The sequence below is a fragment of the Dipodomys merriami genome, unplaced genomic scaffold (assembly GCF_024711535.1).
Source record: "Dipodomys merriami isolate MVZ:Mamm:240054 unplaced genomic scaffold, mDipMer1.0.p SCAF_20, whole genome shotgun sequence".
NCBI classification, from domain to species: Eukaryota; Metazoa; Chordata; class Mammalia; order Rodentia; family Heteromyidae; genus Dipodomys; species Dipodomys merriami.
In genome coordinates, this window is record NW_027203382.1 from 27,051,564 (window position 1) to 27,076,230 (window position 24,667).

The 24,667-nt window shown below is 42.8% G+C and overlaps 1 protein-coding gene across 1 annotated transcript; it reads left to right on the plus strand.

Annotated features, from left to right (window-relative positions):
- The first annotated feature begins 1,520 nt into the window (after positions 1-1,520).
- Cdk7 (cyclin dependent kinase 7) lies at positions 1,521-22,825 on the plus strand. The gene is made up of 12 exons (XM_070031284.1): positions 1,521-1,689; positions 2,041-2,100; positions 4,138-4,171; positions 5,489-5,556; positions 9,212-9,280; positions 12,012-12,122; positions 15,206-15,324; positions 18,271-18,370; positions 20,067-20,153; positions 20,714-20,863; positions 21,625-21,772; positions 22,630-22,825. Exons 1-12 carry the CDS (start codon positions 1,624-1,626, stop codon positions 22,656-22,658), a joined length of 1,041 nt encoding a protein of 346 aa, XP_069887385.1. The 5' UTR covers positions 1,521-1,623; the 3' UTR covers positions 22,659-22,825.
- Positions 22,826-24,667: the final 1,842 nt, after the last annotated feature.

A 24,667-nucleotide genomic window follows, 5' to 3' on the forward strand; every position in this document is an offset into this window, starting at 1 on the left:
GCTCAGTCTAAACCTTCTACAGATTTAACATAGGTGATAAAACTTCTAGTTCCATTCAGATAACTAAAGTATTTGGGCGTCATCTCTGGTTTCTCCATGAGGAAAAACAAAAAAAGAAAACACAATGGAAGGGGCTGGGAAGGTGGCTCAGTGGCTCAGTGGTAGAGCGCTTGCCTTGCATGCATGAGACCCTGGGTTCGATTCCTCAGCACCACATAAGCAAAAAAAAGCCAGAAGTGGTGCTGTGGCTCAAGTGGTAGAGCACTATTCTTGAGCTGAAGAGCTGAGGGACAGCACCCAGGCCCAGAGTTCAGGCCCCACGACTGGACCCCAAAAATAAAACAACAAAAAATCCCACAAAGGTATAGAATCTGGACATTCCTTAAACCCGCTGGGGAACTGGGGTCTCAGGGCAAAGCCATTACCTCTCTCCCCTCAAAACTGGGGAGAGGGCTGGGAAGGTGGCTCAGTGGTAGAGCGCTTGCTTTGCATGCATGAGACCCTGGGTTTGATTCCTCAGCACCACATAAGCAGAAAAACAAAAGCCGGAAGTGGCGCTGTGGCTCAAAGTGGTAAGAGTGCTAGCCTTGAGCTGAAGAGCTGAGGGACAGCGCCCAGGCCCAGAGTTCAGGCCCCACGACCGGATCAAAAAAAAAAGAAAAAAGAAAAAAATCACGGCTTGCAAGCCGAAGCCATTGCTGGGCCAGTTAACTGGTTGGAATATTTAAAAGCATGACTAGTAATTGCACAGCCAATATTTAATGCAGTAGTTACTACGTCTAAACATAGTACGTTTCATTTAATCCTCCTAAAGACTAAACTAAATTGCAGTGGCTCGACCTGTAATCCTGGGAGGCTGAGGTTTGAGGATCGTGGTTCAAAGCCAGCTTGGCAGGAAAGTCTGTGAGCCTCTTCACCATCAAAAAAGCTGGCGTGGAGCTGTGGCTCAAATGGTATAGGTCTCTAGCCTTAAGGAGAAAATGATCAGGGACAGCAATTTCAAGCCCAGGGCCCCAGGGCCCGCCCCGCCCCCATGCCCACCCCGCTACACACGCGCGAGCACACACACACACACACGTTGCAATGTGTTCCCATTTTACAGAACAGCTTATGTCACGCCCGACACCGTTGAGCGGCGGTGGATCCCGTTTCCTGGGACAATGTTTCTTCATTAAAGGAACCGGTTTTGATCTTGACCGCCCTTAAGAACCTGGCACTCATCTAACCTGAGATCAGCAACGGCGGCCACAGGACGCGCTGGATCAAAGATCAGAAAGTGAGGTCAGGTACCGCAAGGCTGTCTTCGGCACCAGCTCCTGGGTGACCAGCCCTCGTGGGGGGAAACCCAGTTAAAGCCGCCCCCGGGAGGCTAGGTGACCGCCGGAAACCGAACGCGCCGGGCGGCCTCCCGTGACCACCAAGTCGGGCCCAGCTCAGCTTCCCTCGCGCTAGCTCCGCCCGGACCCTTTTCATGGTGGCCCCCCCCCGGAAGTGGGGGGCGGGACTTCTAAACCGTGGGCGCCTGAGGGGCGGAAGTAGCTGTTGGACGCCTCCTCCTGGCTTTAAATCCTTGCCGTCTCGGGAGCTCGGCGCTCGTGGCTGGGGTCCGGCGTCGCGCGCCCGATGGCTCTGGACGTGAAGTCTCGAGCAAAGCGCTATGAGAAACTGGACTTCCTCGGGGAGGGGCAGGTGAGACCCCGGGAGGGCCCCGGGAGGGCCCCGCGCGCAGGCGCCGCGCCGCCGCCCTGGGCCGTGGAGGCTCCGCGGCCGCCGGCCTGCCCAGCCGGCCCGCTGCCTGGGTTCCTTTCCGGGGGGAGGCGAAGAGGACTGTCCCCAAGAGGCCGCCCCGAGCCGCTGTCATCCGCAGCGGGACGCGGACCGCCGACCACGCTCCGCCACGCCTGTCCGTCCGCCACCCGACCCTGGAGTCTCGGCTTCCCCCAAACGTTAAACAAAAGGAGACCGGCTCACACCACCGCCGAAAACTCCCACACACTTGCTATTCCTGGTGCTGTGTTTGTGTTTGTTTGTTTGTTTTAGTTCGCCACAGTATACAAAGCCAGAGATAAGAACACCAACCGGATCGTCGCCATTAAGAAAGTGAGTCGCCCCCTTTACGTGGTCGCTTCTCGAAGATGTCTTTCCGGCATGAGTTTTCGTTCGGTGGTGGTTTTTACCGCCCTTGATCGCGTTCCTTTCCAGAGAAGAGTGGCACGCATTACTGCCTCGTGTTCCAAGATGGAACTCCGGGGCTAGGCTAGTTTGGGTTCTATGAATATGAATTAAAACCAAGAGGAAACGGCGTAGTATTTTTGCTTCATAAACGCAGATGTTGACTGAGGGAGCCAGTGCTGTTCAGTGCTCAGGTCTATTTGATTTATGATCTTTCCCAGGTCACAGGCTCTGCCGCTGTGTCATAGCTGTATTTTCTCTGGGTGGATTAACACTAAGGTGCTGCTTTTCCCCTGCAGCTGTTCTGATGTGCATTTTCTAAAACGAGTTAAAAGAGTTTTTAAACTTGCATTCATTCAAAAGATTTAAGTCATAATTAACTTTCTGTATGTCAGCACTTTGGCCTACATTTTTTAACTTAGCATTCCAAACAGCCAGGAAGTAGATGAAAGTATCTTTATTTTGCAACTGAGTTGCCTGAAGCTAAGATGACTTGTTCAGGACACAGCTAGCAATTGCTAAACCAGATGTGTTGCTCTTTCCCTTAACCACTGAAATCTAAAACCCTTACAGGATACTAAGATGCTGTTTCTCTCACATACCTCAGGGCCTCTTGGTGGGGTTGTTGTCTTCCATGTTTGTGTTCCTGCTGTTGCTTTGAATCTGTTTCTCTTTCAAAAATTCTCAACTTTGAAGTTTATCAGATCAGCCTTCCATTACCCAATCTCCAGGTACTCAATACCTGGTTTGCTCTCTTCCTCTCAGTATTTTGGCCATCATGTTTGTCTTACCCCATTACTTTCCATCCTTGTTTCCAGCTTGTGTTGTATGATCAACCACTGTACCAACTCCCTTATAAAAAATCTTGCCTTGGGGCTGGGAAGGTGACTCAGTGGTAGAGTGCTTGCCTTGCATGCCTGAGGCCCTGGGTTCGATTCCTCAGCACCACACAAGCAAAAAGAAAAAAGCTGGAAGTGGCACTGTGGCTCAAGTGGTAGAGGGCTAGCCTTGAGCTGAAGAACTGAGGGACAGCGCCCAGGCCCAGAGTTCAGGCCCCACGACCGGACCCAAAAAAAATAAAATAAAATAAAAAATCGTGTCCTGACTCCTTCCCTGTCTTTTCAGTTTTACTCATGATCCATGGTATCCTAACTACACTGACTTTCTTTTTTTTCTTTTTTCTTTTTTCTAGGAGTTACTGATAACTATTATTATCACCAACACAGACTTTATGACTTTCTAATCTTTGGACACATTAGGTTCATTCCAGTCCCAGGACCATGGCATTTGTTCTACCCTCTTATTGGGAGTTTTTCTCTTTAAAATTTAGTGCTGTCAATTCCTTATCATTCAGGTTTCATTTAAATGTCTCCTCAACATAGAGGTGCCTTTTGTGTTCATTGCTGCTCAAACGGATGTGCCTTCTTCCTTCCTTGTTCTTTGTAATTGTTCTTTCCTGATCATCTTCCTGGCATTTATCAAAGTTTGAAACCTTACCTGAGTTTATGGTGTATATAATTCCACTCACATAGTACTAGAACTAGGCTTAGCACATTTGTACATGCTCTCTTAAAATGCACTGTCTTAGTATATGTGCATGTGCACCAAGGAGGCTAGAGATAGGAATATCACCTAAGTCCAAGAATTCAGGCTAATCTGGGCAACACAGTGACACTTGTTTTGATCTTTTTTTTTTTTTTTTTTTGGCTTGTCTTGGACCTTGGACTCAGGGCCTGTGCATTGTTCCTTAGTTTTTCTGCTTACAGCTCAAGTCCAGCTTTTTGGCGGTTAATTGGATCTAGAGTCTCTAGAACTTTTCTACCTGGGCCGCAGTCTTCTGATCTCAGCCTCCTAAGTAGCCAGAAGGCTACTGGTGCCTGGCTTCTCACTGTTTATAAATTGTCCCTGTCTTAAATGATTGAACACGTTTTAATGTGTGGGGTTCTGTTTTTCCTTTTCTACTAGATCAAACTTGGACATAGATCAGAAGCTAAAGATGGTAAGTGTCATATAATTTTACAGCATGGGAAATGTTTTTATTCTGACTGAGGAAATAAGTTCTCATGAGAGCATTGATTCTGTTAGTGTCCTAGAAGAATAAGAGGACACTTGATGATTTTCACCTATTTGAAGATTCAGAGGAACTTTCTTTCCACCTAAGTATGTGGAAAGCATTAAGGTTGTTCATCACTTCTCTTGCTGTCCTTACTACTATTTTAAGTGTTATAAGCCATTCTTTATTTCTGAGCTTCTAATTACATTAAAACTTAAGGATGGAGCTTCATGGAAAGTGCCCAAAGTTCAATATGGAAAAGATTCATTTCTGACTTCAAAGCCTTATTAATGTCAGGTACTGTTTAGTCATTAAAAAATAGTTCTTATGGAAAAGATATGTCACCTATGTAAGTGCCAAACCCAAATATCATAGTTCTATCCTTTGTATTTCTTCTTACCACAAATTGACATTTAGCATAAATAATCAATTCTGATATGTGTAGTACAAGAGAAGAAAGCAAAGCCTGTTTACTAACTCCTTGTCTGGTATTTGTCTGTATGTACTCTTAGTGTAATGGTCTTCAGATCAGATGAGCAATAGATAATGTAAATAATGTTTCATCACTTACCATAATCTGGTTGAGGTTACTTTTAAAATAAAGTAATGGCCTGGCACTGGTGGCTTATATCTATAATCCTAGCTACTTAGGAGGCTGAGGTGTGAGAATCGTGGTTCAAGGCCAGGACAAGAAAGTCCATCAGACTCTATAATCTCCAATCAACTGCTCAGAAAATGCCAGAAATGGTGCTGTGACTTAGGTGGTAGAGTGTACTAGCCTTGAGCAAAAGAGGCTTGGGGACAGTGCCCAGGCCTAGAGTTCAAGTCCCAAACTGGCCAAAAAAAAAAAAAAAGTAAAAATAGTAAGAAGAAAGAAATGTAAAAAAAATTAAAATTGTAGCCTGGCGCCAGTGGCTCATGCCTGTAATCCTAGCTACTCAAGAGGCTGAGATCTGGGGATTGCGGTTCAAAGCCAGCCCAAGCAGGAGAGTCCCTGAGACTTTTATCTCCAATAAACCACTAGAAAACCGGAAGTGGTGCTGTGGCTCAAATGGTAGAGCACTTGTCTTGAGCTGAAGAGTTCAGGGACAGCACCGGAGCCCAGAGTTCAAGCCCATGACTGACAAAAAAAAATTGTTATAGTCAAAACCATCTTATTTTTTTGTGTGGAATTTTCTTATTTTCTGAGATTATAAATTTTTTCTAAAATAATACACTGAAAGAAAGTTTGAGATTTAACTCTTGATTTGCCTTTTTACCTAGGTATAAACAGAACAGCTTTAAGAGAGATAAAATTATTACAGGAGCTAAGTCATCCAAATATAATTGGTGTGAGTATGATCTAAGTTGCTAATATTTGGGACTGTGTCTTTTCTAAATGTGAAGGTTATGATTTGAAGGTTCAGCAAGGTGATTGGTTCTAATGGAGCCTGAAAGTTTATCAGCCTGAAATGTATTTTTTTTTATTCTAATTGTTTCTGTAGACAGTCCTTAAAACTATACACATATATAGGATTAATCAAGTGTCAGTGTGCCTTCCATCCTGGAGCCCTCTAGTACATAGTTAAAAGTGTCAGCCTACATTCCAGAGCCTCCTTTTTGCCTGTAGGAAATAATCAAGTTCTCTCTCAGCTGTGTATAGTTCTTACCTCAAAGGGTTGCCCTGAGACAAACTGACAATACATGTAAGCTATCTGGAATAGAGTCTAACATGGAGAATAAACATTTTTATTGATTGACCAAGGTGTCTTTGAACTTGTAAGTTCAAGTGATTCCCCCTCTGCCTTGGTCTCCCAAGTAATTGGGAGTGTACTACTATACCTGGCAAAGATTTTCTTTCTTTCTTTCTTTTTTGTCCTTAGTGGGGGCCTGAACTTTGGGCCTGGGCTCTGTCTCTCAGCTCAAGGCTCAAGGCTAGTAGTACCCCACCACTTGAGCCACAACGCCACTTCCAGCTTTTTCTGCTTATGTCATGCTGAGGAATCGAACCCAGGGCCTCATGTATGCAAGGCAAGCACTCTACCATTGAACTACCTTCCCAGCCCCCTGGCAAAGATTTTTCTTAAGCATTTTATTTAGGAATTTGGTTTGGGTTTTTGTTTTGTTTTGGCAATACCGGGATTTGAACTCAGGAACTTGTGCATGCCTAGGAGGCAGGTACTCTACCACTTAAGCCACATCCCTAGCCTAAGAATTTTTTAAATTTAATTTTATTGTAAGGGTGATAGAGGGTTAGGTTATAGTTACTTAAGTAATGAACATTTCTTGTCAAGCATTGCTAGCTCCTCCCTCATTTTCTTAGCCTAAGATCTATTTATTTATTTATTTATTTATTTTGGTCCATCATAGGGCTTGAACTCTGGGCCTGAGCGCTTTCCCTCAGCTCTTCAGCTCAAGTCTAGAGCTCTGCCACTTGAGACACAGCACCACTTCTGGTTTTCTAGTGGTTAACTGGAGATAGTAGTCTCACAGACTTTCCTGCCCAGCCTGTCTTTGAACTGTGATCCTCAGATCTCAGCCTCCTGAGTAGCTAGGATTACAGGCATGAACCATTGGCACCCAGCAGCCTAAGATTTTTATGTGTATGTGTCAGTCCTGGGACTTGAACTCAAGGTCGTGAGCACTGTCCCTGAGCTTTTTTTTTTTTTTTTTTTGGGGGGGGGGTCCGCTTGTGGGGCCTGAACTCTGGGCCTGGGCTCTGTCCCTCAGCTCTTCAGCTCAAGGCTAGCGCTCTACCACTTGAGCCACAGCGCCACTTCCAGCTTTTTTCCTTTTATGTGGTGCTGAGGAATCGAACCCAGGGCCTCATGCATGCAAGGCAAGCGCTCTACCACTGCTCTACCACTGAGCCACCTTCCCACCCTCCCCCTTTTTTTTTTTTTTTGTTAAGGCTAATGCTCTATCAGTTGAGCCACAGTGCCACTTCTGGCTTTTTTTTTTCTTGTCTTTTTGTAGTTTTTTCAAGATAAGAGTTTCAAGGACTTTCCTGCCCAGGCTGGCTTCAAACTGTGATTCTCAGATCTCAGCCTCCTAAGTAGCTATGATTATAAGCATGTGTCACTGGTGCTGGGCCAGGAATTGTTGTGGAATTGGAAACATGACTTGAGGTTTCCATTAACTTATTTTTTAATTATAACGTGGCAGAATTTATTGGGAGAGCTTAAATGTTTGACTTTGAAAATATAAACTTTTGGGAGAGGCTTTTTTTGTTATGTTTTCATCATGTTTACAAAATAGCTCTTGAAAAATACAGAATACATGGTAGAGTGCTTGCATGCATGAGGCCCTGGGTTCAATTTCTCAGCACCACATAAGCAGAAAAAGCCAGAAGTGGTGCTATGGCTCAAGTGGTAGAGCACTAGCCTTGAGCTGAAGAGCTGAGGGACAGTGCCCAGGCCCGGAGTTCAGGCCCCACAACTGACAAAAAAGAAAAATACAGAATACAAAAACAATAAAACTGAGCAAACTTTAGTCATGAGACATTATTTACATACTATGGTAGCAACAGTCTAAGTTATGAAAAATAGAATTAAAAAATTATAATAGGCTGGGAATGTGGCTTAATGGTAGAGTGCTTGCCTAGCATGCATGAAGCCCTTAGGTTCAGTTCCTTGGTACCACAATTACAGATAAAGCTAGAAGTGGCGCTGTGGCTTAAGTGGTAAAGTGCTATATCCCAAGCAAAATAAGGTCAGGTACAGTGTCCTGGCCCTGAGTTCAAGCCGAGGACTGGCCAAAAAAAAAAAAGTTACAACACAGGAAAGGTCTAGGTTTCTAGCCTGGCAAAACTTAGGTGTAGTTACATAAAATTTTTATAAGTCGGGCACCAGTGACTCATGCATGTAATCCTAGCTGTTCAGGAGGCTGAGTCAATCTGAGGATCCAAGTTCAAAGCTAGCCCAGGCAGGAAAGTCCAAGAGGTTCTTATCTCCAATAAACTACTCAGAAAAAGCCAGAAGTGGTGCTGTTGCTCAAGTGGTAGAGTGCCAGCCTTGAAGCTCAAGGACAATGCCCAAGGGCCCAGGACCAGTAAAAAAAAAAAAAAAAGTCTTATAAACTGAATCACCTCTGCCAATGAGTAAACAAAATGAGAAGGTTAAATCTGTGCTTGGTAGTGTCAAACTCTTCCCAAAGGGACACCTTTACACTTTACCCATTAACTGACCATATTTATTTTTCAAGTGGTAGGAGGAAACCAGGTTGTAGAAAATAGAAATATTGTACATGAGACATTACTTATTTATTTTTTATTTTTTTGGGTCCGATGTGGGGCCTGAACTCTGGGCCTGGGTGCTGATCCTCAGCTCTTCAGCTCAAGGCTAGCACTCTACCACTTGAGCCACAGCACCACTTCTGCCTTTTTTTTTTTCCTGCTTATGTGGTGCTGAGGAATCGAACCCAGAGCCTCATGCATGCAAGGCAAGCGCTCTACCACTGAGCCACCTTTCCAGCCCCTGTACATGAGACATTACAAAGTCATGAAGAAAACGCAGAGCCTAAGAGGAAAAGACTATGTCCAAGCTTTGGAACATTAATTTAGAAGGCTAGGGAAAGAGATGAGGCAATTGCAGTTTAGCATGGCAAGTGCACAAGTGATAGAATAGAGCACAACAGGATTCCTGAGACATCAGACATGTGCTCCAGTGTGCTAATTTCCAAGTGTCCAATTAGATAAAATTCTTTCAGGCTTATAGGAAATCAGCAGCATAAATAAATGCTTAAGTTATAAACAGTTACTTCTGGGCTGGGAATGTGGCTTAGTGGTAAAGTGCTTGCCTAGCATGAAACCCTGGGTTTGATTCCTAGTACCACATAAACAGAAAGAGCAGCAAGTGCAACTGTGGTTCAAGTGGTAGGTTCAGGGACAGTGTCCAGGCCCTGAGTTCAGGTCTCAGGACTGGCAAATAAACAAAACAAAAGTTACTTCAATTGGCTTGAGAACATTGTGTCAACAATATTAACTCTAAAAAATAATTTGTTTTGCAGCTCCTTGATGCTTTTGGACATAAATCTAATATTAGCCTTGTCTTTGACTTTATGGAAACTGATTTAGAGGTAAGATTATGATTCTTAGAACCTTATTTTCCCCTCTACTTTATCAAAGGAGAGCCTAAATGTTTGTTTCATATCTAAGTATAGGTATTGGAAAACTACTTAATACTGTTGAAGTCTGGATGGATACTAAACCCATTTCTGATCTCTGATTTCTTGTAGATATTTAGCTATATTCCTAGTGTTAAGTAAAGAGATTGGGATTTCATTAGCATTTCTATCAAGTTCTCTGTAGCTTATTGACCTTTTTTTGAGAAATGAGCATTAGAACTATTAAACCTTTTTTTTTTTTTTTTTTTTTGGTTGGTCATGGGACCAGAACTCTGGGCCTGGGCACTGCCCCCCAGCTCTTCAGCTCAAGGTGAGCATTCTACTACTTGAGCCACAGGACCACTTCCAGCTTTTTGCCCTTATGTAATGCTAAGGAATTGAACCCAGCGCCTCATGCATGCAAGGCAAGTGCTTTACCACTGAGCCACCTTCCTAGCCCCCACTATTAGACTTTCAAATTTTTTCCCATTGTCAGTTTAAGCCTTTTTTTTTTTTTTTTTAATTGTCGGTCATGGGGCCTGAACTTTGGGCTTGGGCACTGTCCCTTAGCTCTTCAGCTCAAGGCTAGTGCTCTACCACTTGAGCCACAGCACCACTTCCGGCTTTTTCTGCTTATGTGGTACTGAGGAATCGAACCCAGGGCCTCATGCATGCGAGGCAAGGACTCTACCACTGAGCCACCTTCCCAGCCACTTAAGCCATTCTTTTAAAACCAAAGGTTTGGGCTTTTTATTTTGTCGGTTATGGGGGCTTGAACTCTGGGCCTGGGCACTGTCCCTCAGCTCTTCAGCTCAAGGCTAGCATTCTACCACTTGTGCCACAGCACCACTTCTGGTTTTCTGGTGGCTTATTAGAGATAAGAGTCTCAGGGACTTTCCTGCCTGGACTGGCTTTGAACTGTGATCCTCAGATCTCAGCCTCCTTACCAGCTAGGATTACTGGTTTGAGCCACCAGTGCCCGGCTTAACCAAAGAGTTTTGTTGTTGTTGTTGTTTCTGGTCCTGGGATTTGATCTCAGGGACTGGGTGCTGGCTGTCCCTGAGCTTTTGCTCAAATCTAGTGTTCTGTCACTTGAGCCACAGTACTACCAGCTTTTTCTGAGTATTGGAGATCAGAGTCTCATGGACTTTCCTACCAGAGCTGGCTTTGAAACGCAGTTCTCAGATTTCAGCCTTCTAAGTAGCTAGAATTACAGTCATGAGCCACAGTGTGCAGCTCTTACCTCTTTCCCCTTAATGCAATTTAAACTGAATTCATTGTTCTATTTTCATGCAAACTACTTTGACCAGATTCTTCCTTATTCATTCCCAGTATTGTCACCAAACAGTGATAGCTCATATTGACGGACTACTACTTGAGTAAAAAATAAAACAAAAAAGTTGCCAGGCACCAGTGGTTCATGTCCATAATCCTAGCTACTCTGGAGGCAGAGATCCAAGGATCACAGTTTGAAGCCAGCCCAGGCAGGAAAGTCCATGAGACTTTCTTAATTACTAGAAAACTGGAAGTGGTGCTGTGGCTCAAGTGGTAGAGCACTTGCCTTGAACTGAAGAGCTGAGGTGCCCAGGCCCAGAGTTCAAGCCCCACAACTGACCCTAAACCCCCCTACCCCCCTCCAAAAAAAAAAGGAATTGATAATTCTAAGTATGAGTTGGCTTAGGTCATAGCTCATGGTTCCATCAGAACTTACTATTACTTTTTCAGCCTGTATTCTTTCCTATTACCTTCATTTGTGACTACACTTTTTCAATATGATGGCCTTTACAGGTTTGTATGAGTTGTATATAGATATATGGAATTGTAATATTAGATACAGTAATTTTAGCTATCCTTAGAGTCTACTAATCCCTGAAGTAAGAAAATGCTTTGTTCCCTTTGATTCTGTCGCAAGTACTTGGCTTGACCACTTGATGTGTCCCTTGCTGAGACAATCAGTCTTCTAGCCAGGAAGCTGGGGGGGGGGGGGTTCATACCAGGGTCATATGTCCACCTCTGGAGGCCTCAGGTGAGGGTTAGTTTCTACCATGTGGACTAATCTAGAACATGGTAGTTTTTGTTTTTGTCTGATGTGGGGCTTGAACTTGGGGTCTGGGCAATGTCCCTGAGCTTCTTTGTATTCAAGGCTAGTGCTCTACCATTTGAGCCACAGTACCACTTCCAGTTTTCAAGTAGTTATTTGGAGACAAGAATCTCATGGGGACTTTTCTGCCCAGGCTGTTGTCGAACCATGATCCTCAGATCTCAGCCTCCTGAGTAGCTAGGAATACAGGTGTGAGCCTGGACTATGGTGGTTTGACAAAGAAATACTGAATGTGTAAGTTTGAAAAGGCAAGCAAGACTGACCAGTGTCTGCTTCTTTTATGCCAAAATTGAAAGAGACAAAGTATTACTTTTTTTCTTATTTGTTTGTTATTTCTTTCTCTATTAGGATTTGAACTAAGGGGCTCACAAATACTAGACAGGTCCTCTAGTACTTGAGCCACACTCCCAATCCCAAAGCATTGTTTCCTCAGCCAGAGATATTTTTTAATCAATTAACTCTGAAAATTCTAATAGTGCATCCTAAGGAGAATTGGGTAATCTCTCTCTACATGAACACTCTCATTTTAAATCTGTCTTTTTTGGTACTATAGAGTCCATTTGAATAACCAACCATGCCTATATGTTTTCTGCCTATTGACAGGTTATAATAAAGGATAATAGTCTTGTGCTGACACCTTCTCACATTAAAGCATATGTGTTGATGACTCTTCAAGGGTTAGAATATTTACATCAGCATTGGATTCTACATAGGGTAAGGGATTCTTGTTTTGTTTTGCTTCACTGATATAGTTTGAGACATATCTTACTGTGTACCACAGGGTAGCCTGGTAGAATTACAAGCCTAACGTCACTACAACTGGCACAGATTTCTTTTTTTTCCTACTAGATAAATTGTACAAAGATGCTTTACTGTGATATGCCATGCATATGATGTCCTTTGACCAGATTCTTACTGCTTCTTTTTTTTGGGAGGGGGGTCTGGTCGTGGGGCCTGAACTCTGGGCCTGGGCGCTGTCCCTCAGCTCTTTAGCTCAAGGCTAGCACTCTACCACTTGAGCCACAGTGCCACTTCTGGCTTTTTTCTTTTTGCTTATGTGGTGCTGAGGAATCGAACCCAGGGCCTCATGCATGCAAGGCAAGCTCTCTACCACTGAGCCACCTTCCCAGCCCTTTATTGCTTCCTTTTTAAAATGATTTTTAATAGGTGTCTTTGGTGGTGGTGGTGGTAAGGGTTGGTCATTGGCTTGAACTCAGTCTGGGTGCTGGTCCTGAGAGATTTTTTGCTTAAGGCTAGCACTCTACCATTTTAAGCCATAGCTCCACTTCTAGCATTTAGGTGGTTAATTGGACATAAGAGTCTCACTGCTTTCTCTGAATAGGGTTGGCTTCAAACTGTAATCCTCAGCTCTCAGCTTCCTGAATAGCTAGGGTTACAGGCATGGGCCACTAGCACCCAGCCAGGCTTGATTCTAAAACTTGTTCTAAGCTTTATATATCCAATTTAGTACATAATTGTCTGAACAAAAGAAAAGAAAGATATATCTGCTACACTTGTACCTGTAATCCCAGTTACTCATAAAGCAGGTATTAGGAGAAATATAGGCCAGTACAGGTAAAAAGTTTAGCACAACCCATCCAAGCTGACCTGGTCATAAATAAATCTTTTTTAAATCTTTTGTTTTATATTGGAGAGTTTCTTTGGAGTACTGTTTGAAAAATAACGAAAAGCAAAATAGGACTGGGGGCATTGCTCAAGTGTTAGAGCTGCCTAGGAAATGTAAGGCCCTGATTTCAAAACTCTGATGACCACAAAAAAAAAAAAAAAAAAAAGGGTATGTATATAAAATACATACATAGTTGGTCTCCTGAACCAGCAGATGGTGCTGTAAGAACTCAAAGTACTTTGTGAAACTTAGAACCAGAAGAGATCCAATTTTTCATTTCTTTCTTCCTGTATGTTTTTTTCATATAGGAAGAGATAAGTTGCTACATGATCTGAATAAGTTTTGCGTTTTTTTCATGGTCTGCAGCTGATAGAACTGACAACATGTTTAAACCTATGTTTTTGGCTTTTAAGTTCAGTGTTCTTTGTCTTATACTTTTGTTACAGGAAAGAAACAGGAAGGGTCTGGATTAATTTAAACAGTCCTAAAATACCTTTAAAAACTATTTTTAGGAAGTGGCGCTGTAGCTCCAGTGGTAGAGCGCTCGCCTTGAGCTGAAGAGCTGAGGGACAGTGCCCAGGCCCAGAGTTCAAGCCCCATGACCGACAAAAAAACAAAACAAAACAAAAAAAAAGAAAATCCTACCTACGTTTAAGAACTATTTTTAGCAGCTCTAAAATTTCACAAAATGAAATTTATAAAATAAATGGGTCATTTTCTGGAAAATTTATCTACTGGAGCAAAGCTAAGGTAGATGTGCTTGTTTTATTTATTTATTTTTTTGGTTGGTCATGGAGCTTGAAATCTGGGCCTGGGCACTATCCCTGAGCTTTTCACCTCAAGGATAGTGCTCTACTACTTGAGCCACAGTGCCACTTCCAGTTTTCTTGTGGTTAATTGGAGTAAGAGTTTCATGGACTTTCCTGTCTGGGCTGGCTTTGAACCTGGATTCTCATATCTCAGCCTTCTTAGTAACTAGGATTACAGGCATGAGCCACTGGCACCACCCAGCTCAGGTATTCTGTTCAGATAAATAGCCAAGGACAAGTGAGTATGTGCACACATACATGTCTAGGTAGATACATATTTTTTGAGTCAGAGTCTAACTGTGTAACCCATGCTGGCACTGCTCTTGCAGTTACCTTTTGTAGGCCACCAAGTGCTGGGGTTACAAGTGTCATCATACCTCAAGAATCTTAGCTAGGCCTGGGAAGGTGGCTCAGTGGTAGAGCGCTTGCCTTGTGTGCTCGAAGCCCTGGGTTCGATTCCTCAGCACCACATAAGCAAAAAGAAAAAAGCCGGAAGTGGCACTGTGGCTCAAGTGGTAGAGCACTAGCCTTGAGCTGAAGAGCTGAGGGACAGTGCCCAGGCCCAGAGTTCAGGCCCCACGACCGGACCCAAAAAAAAAAAAAAAAGAATCTTAGCTAGTAATTCTCATGTTAAATTTGGCAACCCTTTTAACTTATTGCTGTTACCTCTTTAAAGTAGATTTTGAGGAATGTTCTTTATCCTTTCTAAGTGTGTACTTTCATTTATTGAGTACATACTCTGAGGTAGCCATTATTAAATTTGATTCTACAGAAGGTAAATTGGGGCTCACTACAGTATAAGCAATTTTATTTTGCTCTAAGATTTTATATCTGGAAAAAATATTGACTATTTAAATTATATCCTGTTTCGTTTCCCTTAGTTTTGGATTTTTTTGTTTTGGTATTGGACGCAGAGTGAGGTGTAGGGGAGCTTGGAAAAGGGTCTCTTGTAGCCCAGGCTGGCCTTGAACTTAGGATTCTCCTGCCTCAGCATCCAAAGTGGTAGGATTATGTTTCCATGCCCAGCTTGTTCAGGCTGTTTACTAAGTTTAAACTTACACCAACTAAATAGAATTTTTTTTTTTTTTTTTTGGGTCCGGTCGTGGGGCCTGAACTCTGGGCCTGGGTGCTGTCCCTCAGCTCTTCAGCTCAAGGCTAGCGCTCTACCACTTGAGCCACAGCGCCACTTCCGGCTTTTTTCTTTTTGCTTATGTGGTGCTGAGGAATCGAACCCAGGGCCTCCGGCATGCAAGGCAAGCTCTTTACCACTGAGCCACCTTCCCAGCCCCCAACTAAATAAATTACGATTGCATTTTCCCTAACCCTGCTTATTTATTTTCTTTACTGTCTTCACAATATAGGATCTAAAACCAAACAATTTGTTGCTAGATGAAAATGGAGTGCTAAAACTGGCAGATTTTGGCCTGGCCAAATCATTTGGGAGCCCTAATAGAGCATATACACATCAGGTTGTAACCAGGTATGAATCCTTTAACTGGAAACTTATTTTTTGTACATTTTGGTCCTAATAAGCATCAACTACGATGTACATTAGTATAGATACAATTCAGAACTTCGTTGTATTATTAAAAATTATGGCCCATGGGCTGGGAATGTAGTTCAGTGGTAGAGTGCTTGCTTAGCATGCATGGATTCAATTCCTTGGTACACATAAACAGAAAAAGCCAGAAATGGTGCTGTAGCTCAAGTGGTAGAGTGTTAGACTTGAGCAAAAGAAGCTCAGGGACAGTGTCCAGGCCTTGAGTTCAAGCCCAGGACTGGATGGGGGGGGGGGGTGTAAATTATGGCCCTTCTCTTTTTGAATTTTGTTTTTTGTGCCGGCTTGAACTAGAGCTTGAACTCAGGGACTGGGCAATGTCCCTTAGTTTTTTCACTCAAGGCTGGTGCTCTATCACTTGAACCACAGCTCCTCTTCCAGCTTTTTGGAGGTTAATTGGCTATAAAAGTGTCATAGACTTTCCTGCCCAGGCTGGCTTCAAACTGAGTTCCTCAGATCTCAGCCACCTAACTGGCTAGGATTACAAGTGTGAGTTACAGGTGTCCAGCCAATAGCCTTTCTTATATTATGCATATTTTATTATGTACAGCTATATCTAGAGAATTAACTAACCTCAGACATTTCTTGCCTAGTGACTTTTTTTTTCTTTTTTCATTACCTTAGCTTGAGTTGAGCTGGTTCCCAGCCTCTCTGATAGATTTTCAGAACACTTTTACATTTTAGTTGGATAATCTAAAACTTCTTTTCCTAATTGCCTGATTTATTGGCCTTACATTTATTATATTGAGTAGTCCTGATTGTGTAACCATCTATGTAAATTAAAATTTTCTTTTCTTTCTTTCTTTTTTTTTTTTTTTTTTTTGGTCCGGTCGTGAGGCCTGAACTCTGGGCCTGGGCGCTGTCCCTCAGCTCTTCAGCTCAAGGCTAGCGCTCTACCACTTGAGCCATAGCACCACTTCCGGCTTTTTTCTTTTTGCTTATGTGGTGCTGAGGAATTGAACCCAGGGCCTCAGGCATGCAAGGCAAGAGCTCTACCACTGAGCCAACTTCCCAGCCCTAAATTAAAATTTTCTGTCTAAGACATTTATACCTGCATTGTTATTTTGGAAGTAATTATGATTTCTTTCTACTTTTGATATGTAAGAAACAGAAAATCATATTAAACACATAGGAATACTTATCAACAGAGTTTATCACTCTTGTTAGGATGGCATTTGTTAATTTCTCATTTATTTCTAATTTACCTATTTTTAAAAATTATTTTGTCTCCTAAATAGCACTTGCTGTCAGTCACCTGAGCCCCGAGTAAGAGGTGTGAGGAGTTGAGGTGGACACTGGGATGATTAAGTCGATGATTTAGGTGCTCAGTATATATGTACAGTATATGTGGCACACACTTTTTTTTTTTTTTGGTCAGTCATGGGGCCTGAACTCTGGGTCTGGGCGCTGTCCCTCAGCTCTTCAGCTCAAGGCTAGCACTCTACCACTTGCGCCACAGTGTCACTTTCATCTTTTTCTGTTTATGTGGTACTGAGGAATCGAACCCAGAGTTTCATGCAAGGCAAGCACTCTACCACTGAGCCACCTCTCCAGCCCCCTGGCACACTCTTATCTATCAGTTTCTTGTATTTTTTCCTCCTAAATATCAAATGCCACTAGTATCAAGTTGTAATGAAGACAAATTGATTTAGCAGCATGGAATCATTGATGACTTTGGCAAAGGCAGTTCTACTGGAGTAGTAAGGTTGAAGTCTGGTTGAAGTGTGTATACAAGCCAGGTACTTGTGGCCCATTCCTGTAATCCTAGTGACTCAAGAGGCTGATATCTGAGGATCACAATTGGAGCTAGCCTGGCAGGAAAGTCTGTGACACTTTTTTGGGGGGTTAGGGGGGTGGGGTGGGAATGTTGGTCCTGAGGCTTAAACTCTGCGCCTGGGCAATGTCTCTGAGCTCTTCAGCTCAAGACGAGCACTCTACACTTGAGCCACAGTGCCACTTCCTGTTTTCTGGTGGTTACTTGGAGATATGAGTCTCACTGACTTTCCTGCCTAGGTTGGCTTTGAACCGCAATCCTAAGATCTCAGCCTCCTGAGTAGCTAGGATTACAGGCATGAACCACCAGCATCTGGCTATGACACCCTTATCTCCTGGACTAGAGATGTAGCTTAAGTGGTAAAGCACCAGCTGTGAGTGAAAAAGCTAAAGAAGGGGGCTGGGAAGGTGGCTCAGTGGTAGAGCGCTTGCCTTGCATGCATGAGGCCCTGGGTTCAATTCCTCAGCACCACATAAGCAAAAAGAAAAAAGCTGGAAGTGGTGCTGTGGCACAAGTGGTAGCATGCTAGCCTTGAGCTGAAGAGCTGAGGGACAGCGCCCAGACCCATAGTTCAGGCCCCACGACCGGACCCTAAAAAAAAAAAAAAAAAAGCTAAAGAAGCCAAGAGAGAGTAGGGTTTTTGTTGTTGTTGTTGTTGTTTGTTTTTTTCTTTCATGGGCCTGAACTCTGGGCCTGGGCGCTGTCCCTCAGCTCTTCAGCTCAAGGCTAGCGCTCTACCACTTGAGCCACAGCACCACTTCCAGCTTTTTCTGCTTTATGTGGTGCTGAGGAATCAAACCCAGGGCCTCATGCATGCAAAGCAAGCACTCTACCACTGAGCCACCTTCTTCTTCTCTTGGGACTGGGAGAGAGTAGTTTAATCCCCCTTACCAGCACATAAAAAGAAAAAGGGAAAGCATTGAAGGGCTGGAGGTATGGCTTATGTGATAGAGTGTTGTGTACTGATTGTAAGGCCCTGAATTTCAACCCTGTACCTAAAAGAAAAACAATAAAATGAAAAGTTTTTGAGAGAAGATGAAGAAATGCTTTAGTGATTCCATTCTCAAATGACATGACTTCTTTTTCTTCTTCAGATGGTATCGGGCCCCTGAGTTGCTATTTGGAGCTAGGATGTATGGTGTGGGTGTGGATATGTGGGCTGTTGGCTGCATATTAGCAGAATTGCTTCTAAGGGTAAGTCCTAAAAATGCATTTAAACTAGGGTTGTGACCTCACAGGTAGAGTACTTCAGTGGGGCATCTGTGGTCCCACCTATAATTCTGGCTACTTAAGTAGCTGAGATCTGAGAATTGAGATTTGAAACCAGCTCAGACAGGTAAGTCCATAAGACTCTTACCTCCATCCAACTACCAAAAAACCAGGAATGGAGCTGTGGCTCAAGTCTTAGAGCATAAGCTGTGAGCAAAAGAACTCAGAGACAGTGCCCTGCTTTCAAGCCCCAGCATTAAAAAAAAAAACAAAAAACAAAAGTAGAACACTTGCTGAATGAAGGCCCTGAGTTTATTTATTTATTTATTTTTTGTTGTTGTTGTTTGTGCTGCTCCTGGGGCTTGACCTCAGGGCCAGGGTACTATCCCTGAGCTTTTTTGCTCAAGGCTACTGCTCTATCAGTTGAGCCATAGCTCTGTTTCTGGTTTTGGTTTTTTTGGTAGTTTATTGAGATAAAGAGTCTCACAGGCTTCCCTGCCCAAGTTGCCTTTTAGTTCTGAGATCCTTAGTTTTCAACCTCCTGAATATTTAGGATTACAGGCAGGAACCACCAGCACCCTACAGGCCCTGGGTTTAGATGATAGTACTATTAAAAAAGAAAGAGAGGGGGATAGAGAGGGAGGAAGGGAGATGCATCAAACTAAATCAATGTACACACTTCAATGCTGTTGTAGTTATTTGGTCTCATAAATCATGTAGGAATTATCTCTCATCATAACTCTTGTAACAAAACCTTCAAACAGAGTGGTTTGTAAGAAAAGCTTCATCCAAAAGCGCTGGTCATGCCTATTATCACTGTACAAAAATGTACAACTTAATTTTTGTCAAAGGGCCAATTTTACTATTGTAAATTTATATTTATAAGTGGAAAATGTTCTTCTCACTTGAGACAGTCATTTTTTTGTCAAAGAACCAATTACAAGTATACTTTTTTGTATGTGTATGCTGGTCCTGGGGCTTGAACTCGGGGCCTGGGTACTGTCCCTGAGTTTCTTTTGCTCAAGTCTAGCACTCTACCACTTGAGCCACAATTCCTTTCCCAGCTTTTATTTTGGTAGTTAATTGGCAGTAAAAGTTTCAGGGGCTGTCCTGCCCAGGCTGGCTTTGAACTACACTCCTAAGATTTTTTAGCCTACTGAGTAGCTAGGATTATTGGCATGAGTCACTAACACCCAGCCATAAGTATATTTTTGTTCTTTTTTTGCTCCAAGACTGGGATTCAAACTTCATACCTGACACTTTTACTCATTGGCTAGTGCTCTACCAACTGAGCCATGCCTCCAACCCCATAAGTGTACTTTCTTTTTTTATTTTAATGTTTTTATTGTAAAAATGCTATATAGAGGCGTTACAGTTACATGAGCAAGGTAATGAGTACATTTCCTATCAAGCATTGTTACGTCCGCCTCTGTTTTTCCACTACCACATAAATATACTTTCTTAACACACACACACACACAAATCATGGAATGAGTAAAGTAGGTTTTTACCATATTGTTCACTTGATAGCTATGGTAAAATCTAACTGCACACCCATTATATATCCGACTAAATTTTTAGCATTTGTTATATACTTTTAGTTTTTCTTACTAAATTTACAGTATTTGTATAACAACTATCACAGAGAACCTTGCCATATCTGCCTGTTGCTTTCTTTCAGGTACCTTTTCTGCCAGGAGACTCAGATCTTGATCAGCTAACAAGAATATTTGAAACTTTGGGCACACCTACTGAGGAGCAGTGGCCTGTAAGCCTTCATTCACTTCTTTGGCATGTAGTTAACGTTCTGTAAAGTTACTTCATTGTCATGTGCTTTCTCAGCCTCCCCAGAAGCTAGATTGCAGGTGTAAGCCACCAACAACCGACTTCATAGTTCAGTTTTTACATAGTACATATTGAATATAAGGCTGTATTTGCTCACCCATCTTCCCTCTATTTGCATATACATTTTTTTTTTGGGGGGGGGTCCGGTCGTGGGGCCTGAACTCTGGGCCTGGGCGCTGTCCCTCAGCTCTTCAGCTCAAGGCTTGCGCTCTACCACTTGAACCACAGCGCCACTTCTGGCTTTTTTCTTTTTGCTTATGTGGTGCTGAGGAATCGAACCCAGGGCCTCGAGCATGCAAGGCAAGTGCTCTACCACTGAGCCACCTTCCCAGCCCTGCATATGCATTTTTAAAGTATGTTAGTCATTATACATCATTGTACTGTATATACTGATCAGTATATTATCTGTAAATAATGTTTTTTATTCCATCTAAATGCCTTTGGTCCTTTGCTTAAATTTGAAATATCAAAATATTTTTCCAGGACATGTGCAGTCTTCCTGATTACGTGACATTTAAGAGTTTCCCTGGGATCCCATTACAACACATCTTCATTGCCGCAGGAGATGACTTGCTCGAACTAATACAAGGCTTATTCTTATTCAATCCTTGCACTCGAATTACAGCCTCACAGGTATTTTAACATCTCATTTATATTAGGAAATATAAAAGAAATCATCAGTAGCATTAATAAAGCAAGCACTCTACCACTGAGTCACATTTCCAGTCCATATGTAGATGTTTTGACATACATGTAGTTTTTTTTTGTAATTGTAAAGGTGATATATAGAGGAGTTACAATTATGTAAGTCAAGTAATGAGTAGACTTGTAGTTCTTCATAAGGAAATTTTCTCTTGATTTATACATAGAGCTCATTTTTAGAAAATCAAAATGTACTCTATCTTTTTTTTGGGTCCGGTAATAGGGCCTGAACTCTGGGCCTGAGTGCTGTCCCTCAGCTCTTCAGCTCAAGGCTAACGCTCTACCACTTGAGCCACAGCGCCACTTCCGGCTTTTTTCTTTTTGCTTATGTGGTGCTGAGGAATCGAACCCAGAGCCTCATGCATGCAAGGCAAGTGCTCTACCACTGAACCACCTTCCCAGCCCCTCTATCTTTTTAAGAATAATTTATAATTAATCTAGGCTATCCACCTGTAAAAAGATTAGAAGGAGTTTCATTTTCTTAGAATAATAGAATTATCAGCCGTCTTAAAATTCAAGATAATTCTTAGTAATTTCCATGTCCAGATATTTAACATTAATGTTTCTTTGTTTTGGGTATGGAAGTCTTCTCATAGTATTTTTTATGTTCTCAACAACTTCAGAGGTGGTTTTCCTAAGTACAGGTAATATACTCACTTAAAACCTTACCTTGGTTCCTTTTCTGTGACAAGGCATTGAAGACGAAGTATTTCAGTAACCGGCCAGGTCCAACCCCTGGTTGTCAGCTGCCAAGACCAAACTGTCCAGTGGAGACATTAAAGGAGCAGTCCAATCCAGCCATGGCAACAAAACGGAAACGAACAGAGGGCTTAGAGCAAGGTAACCATTCCTATTGCTATAAGAAATAAGCCTGTAATCCTAACTACTTGGGCAATAGAGATCAGGGGTTTTTGGTTCGAGGTCAGTTAGTGGCAAAAAGTTTAGGAGACTCCCCCAGTGAATGGCTGGGTGTGGTGGCATGTTCCTGTTGTTCCCCTTGACTGACACGGAGAAATAGGAGTATAGCAACTCAGGCTGGTCAAGGTATAATTCCAGGACCTTACCTTGAAAATAACCAATGTAAAGGGCCTGGAGAGGTGGCTCAAGTAGTAGAACACCTGCAGTTCCTTGGCCAGGTACTACTGTCTCACAACTATAATCCTAGATGCTCAGAAGGCCTAGATCTGAGGATCATGGTTTTAAGACAGCCTAGGACAAGGTCTATTGAACTCTGGGCCTGGGCACTGTCCCTGAGCAATTCAGCTCAAGCCCAGCACTCTACCCCTTGAGCCACAGCTCCACTTCTGGTTTTCTAGTGGTTCATTGGAGATAAGAGTCTCACGGACTTTCCTGCCTGGCCTGGCTTTGAACCACGATCCTCAGATCTCAGCCTCCCGAGCAGCTAGGATTACAGGTGTGAGCCACCGGCGCCCAGCCTAGTCTATGAGATTTTTATCTCCAGTTAACTACCAAAAAGCCCTAAGTGGAACTGTGCTTCAAGTGGTAGAGAACCAGCCGTGCGTGAAAACTAAAGGATAGTGGTCCAGGCCCTGAGTTGAAACCTCACTACCAGCTCATACACAGAAAAATTCCTAAAGTACTGTAGCCCTGGTGTTTAAAAGAGACTATTAAAGGAGAGGAGGGTGGGATGCAGAGACTAAATGCCAATGGCTGTTTTTTGTTTGTTTTGCTTGTAGGAGGATTGCCTAAGAAGCTGATTTTTTAGTAACAGAGACCATGGACAGTGTCGCTATTGAAGGGAATAGCCTGAAAAGAAAATAAGAAAAAATTAACATTAAATAAATGCTGTAGAAGTGAACTTGTAAATAATCTACACGTGTAAAATATGTAAAATTATGTTATTTTTATTAAATGTATTTTAAAATTAAAAAACTTTTTCTGATTTGAGTACAAAAAAATAAGAAGTTTGGTTCATTGAAATGTGGAATTGCCATACATTAGGAAAACTCTTACAAAAATAACAGTTATGGGGCTGGGAAGGTGGCTCAGTGGTAAAAAAAAAAAAAAAAAAACAGTTATGCCAGGCTCTGGTAGCTCATGCCCAGCTACTCAGGAGGCTGCTATCTGAGGATTGAGGTCCAAAGTCAGCCCAAGTAGAAAAGTCCAAGAGACTCTTATCTCCATTTAACTAGACAAAAGCCAGACCTGTGGAGCTGTGGCTCAAATGCTAGTTAGCCTTGAGCAAAAAAAGCAGAGATAGCACATAAGCTCTGACAAGCTCTTTACTAGAAAAAGAAAAAAAAAAAAAATTTGTAGAAAATACTTCCCAGGGGCTGGGAAATGGCTCAGTGGTAGAGCGCTTGCCTTGCATGCATGAGGCCCTGGGTTCGATTCCTCAGTACCACATAAGCAAAAAGAAAAAAAGCCGGAAGTGGCGCTGTGGCTCAAGTGGTAGAGTGCTAGCCTTGAGCTGAAGAGCTGAAGGACAGCGCCCAGGCTCAGAGTTCAGGCCCCACGACTGGACCCAAAAAAAAAAATAAATAAATAAAAAAGAAAATACTACCCAGAATTAAAAAAAATTAATTACTAAGAAAAGAAGAAAACATTACAGATAAAACTGAGACTTCAGGCTGGGAAGGTGGCTCAGTGGTAAAGTACTTACCTTGCATGCATGAGGCTCTGAGTTCAATTCCTCAGCACCAGATAAGCAAAAAAGAAAAAAGCCGGAAGTGGCGCTGTGGCTCAAGTGGTAGATTGCTAGCCTTGAGCTGAAGAGCTGAGGGACAGCGCCCAGGCCCAGAGTTCAGGCCCCACTGACCTGACCAAACAAAAAAAAAAACAAACAGGCTTCACCAGGCACCAATAGCTCATACCTGTAATCCTAGTTAAGATCTGAGGATCTTAAAGCCAGCCTTGTTAGAAAAGGCCTCTTGAGGCTCTTATCTTAAGCTAGTACACAGGGATAGCTCCCAGGCGCTGAGTTCAAGCCCCACAACCGACAAAAATAAAAAATAAAAATTGATGGGCTGGGAAGGTGGCTCAGTGGTAGAGCGCTTGCCTTGCATGCCTGAGACCCTGGGTTCGGTTCCTCAGTACCACATAAGCAAAAAGAAAAAAGCTGGAAGTGGTGCTGTGACTCGAGTGGTAGAGTGCTAGCCTTGAGCTGAAGAGCTGAGGGACAGCGTCCAGGCCTAGAGTTCAGGCCCCAGGACTGGACCCAAAATAAATAAATAAATAAAATAAAAATTAAGGCTCCCATTTAATTCTCTTTCATTTCCGTAGGTTTTTGTTCCTTGTCACTCTCCCAAGAGAAATGACTCAGGAAATTACTGTGTACTCTCTTTGATTTATATGCTAGTTTATGAGTGTATTATAACAATGCATATACTATTTGGGGTTTCAAAAGTGTACATGAACTGAAACCACTCTGAACATAACCTTGACAAAAGAAAAAAAAATTAATTGCACATAAAAGATACATTCCACTTCCTGTGTGTGTGTGTGTGCGCACGCGCACGCGTGTGTGCAGGTACTGGTTCAGGGTCTGGGCAAAGTCCCTATGCATTTTTGCTCAATTCTAACATTTTTTTTTTAAATATACCCACACCCTCCATTTTTTTTTTGTTTTTTTAATTAATTTATTTATTTTTTTTGGTTCGGTCGTGGGGCCTGAACTCTGGGCCTGGGCACTGCCCCTCAGCTCTTCAGCTCAAGGCTAGTGCTCTACCACTTGAGCCACAGCATCACTTCCAACTTTTTGCTTATGTGGTGCTG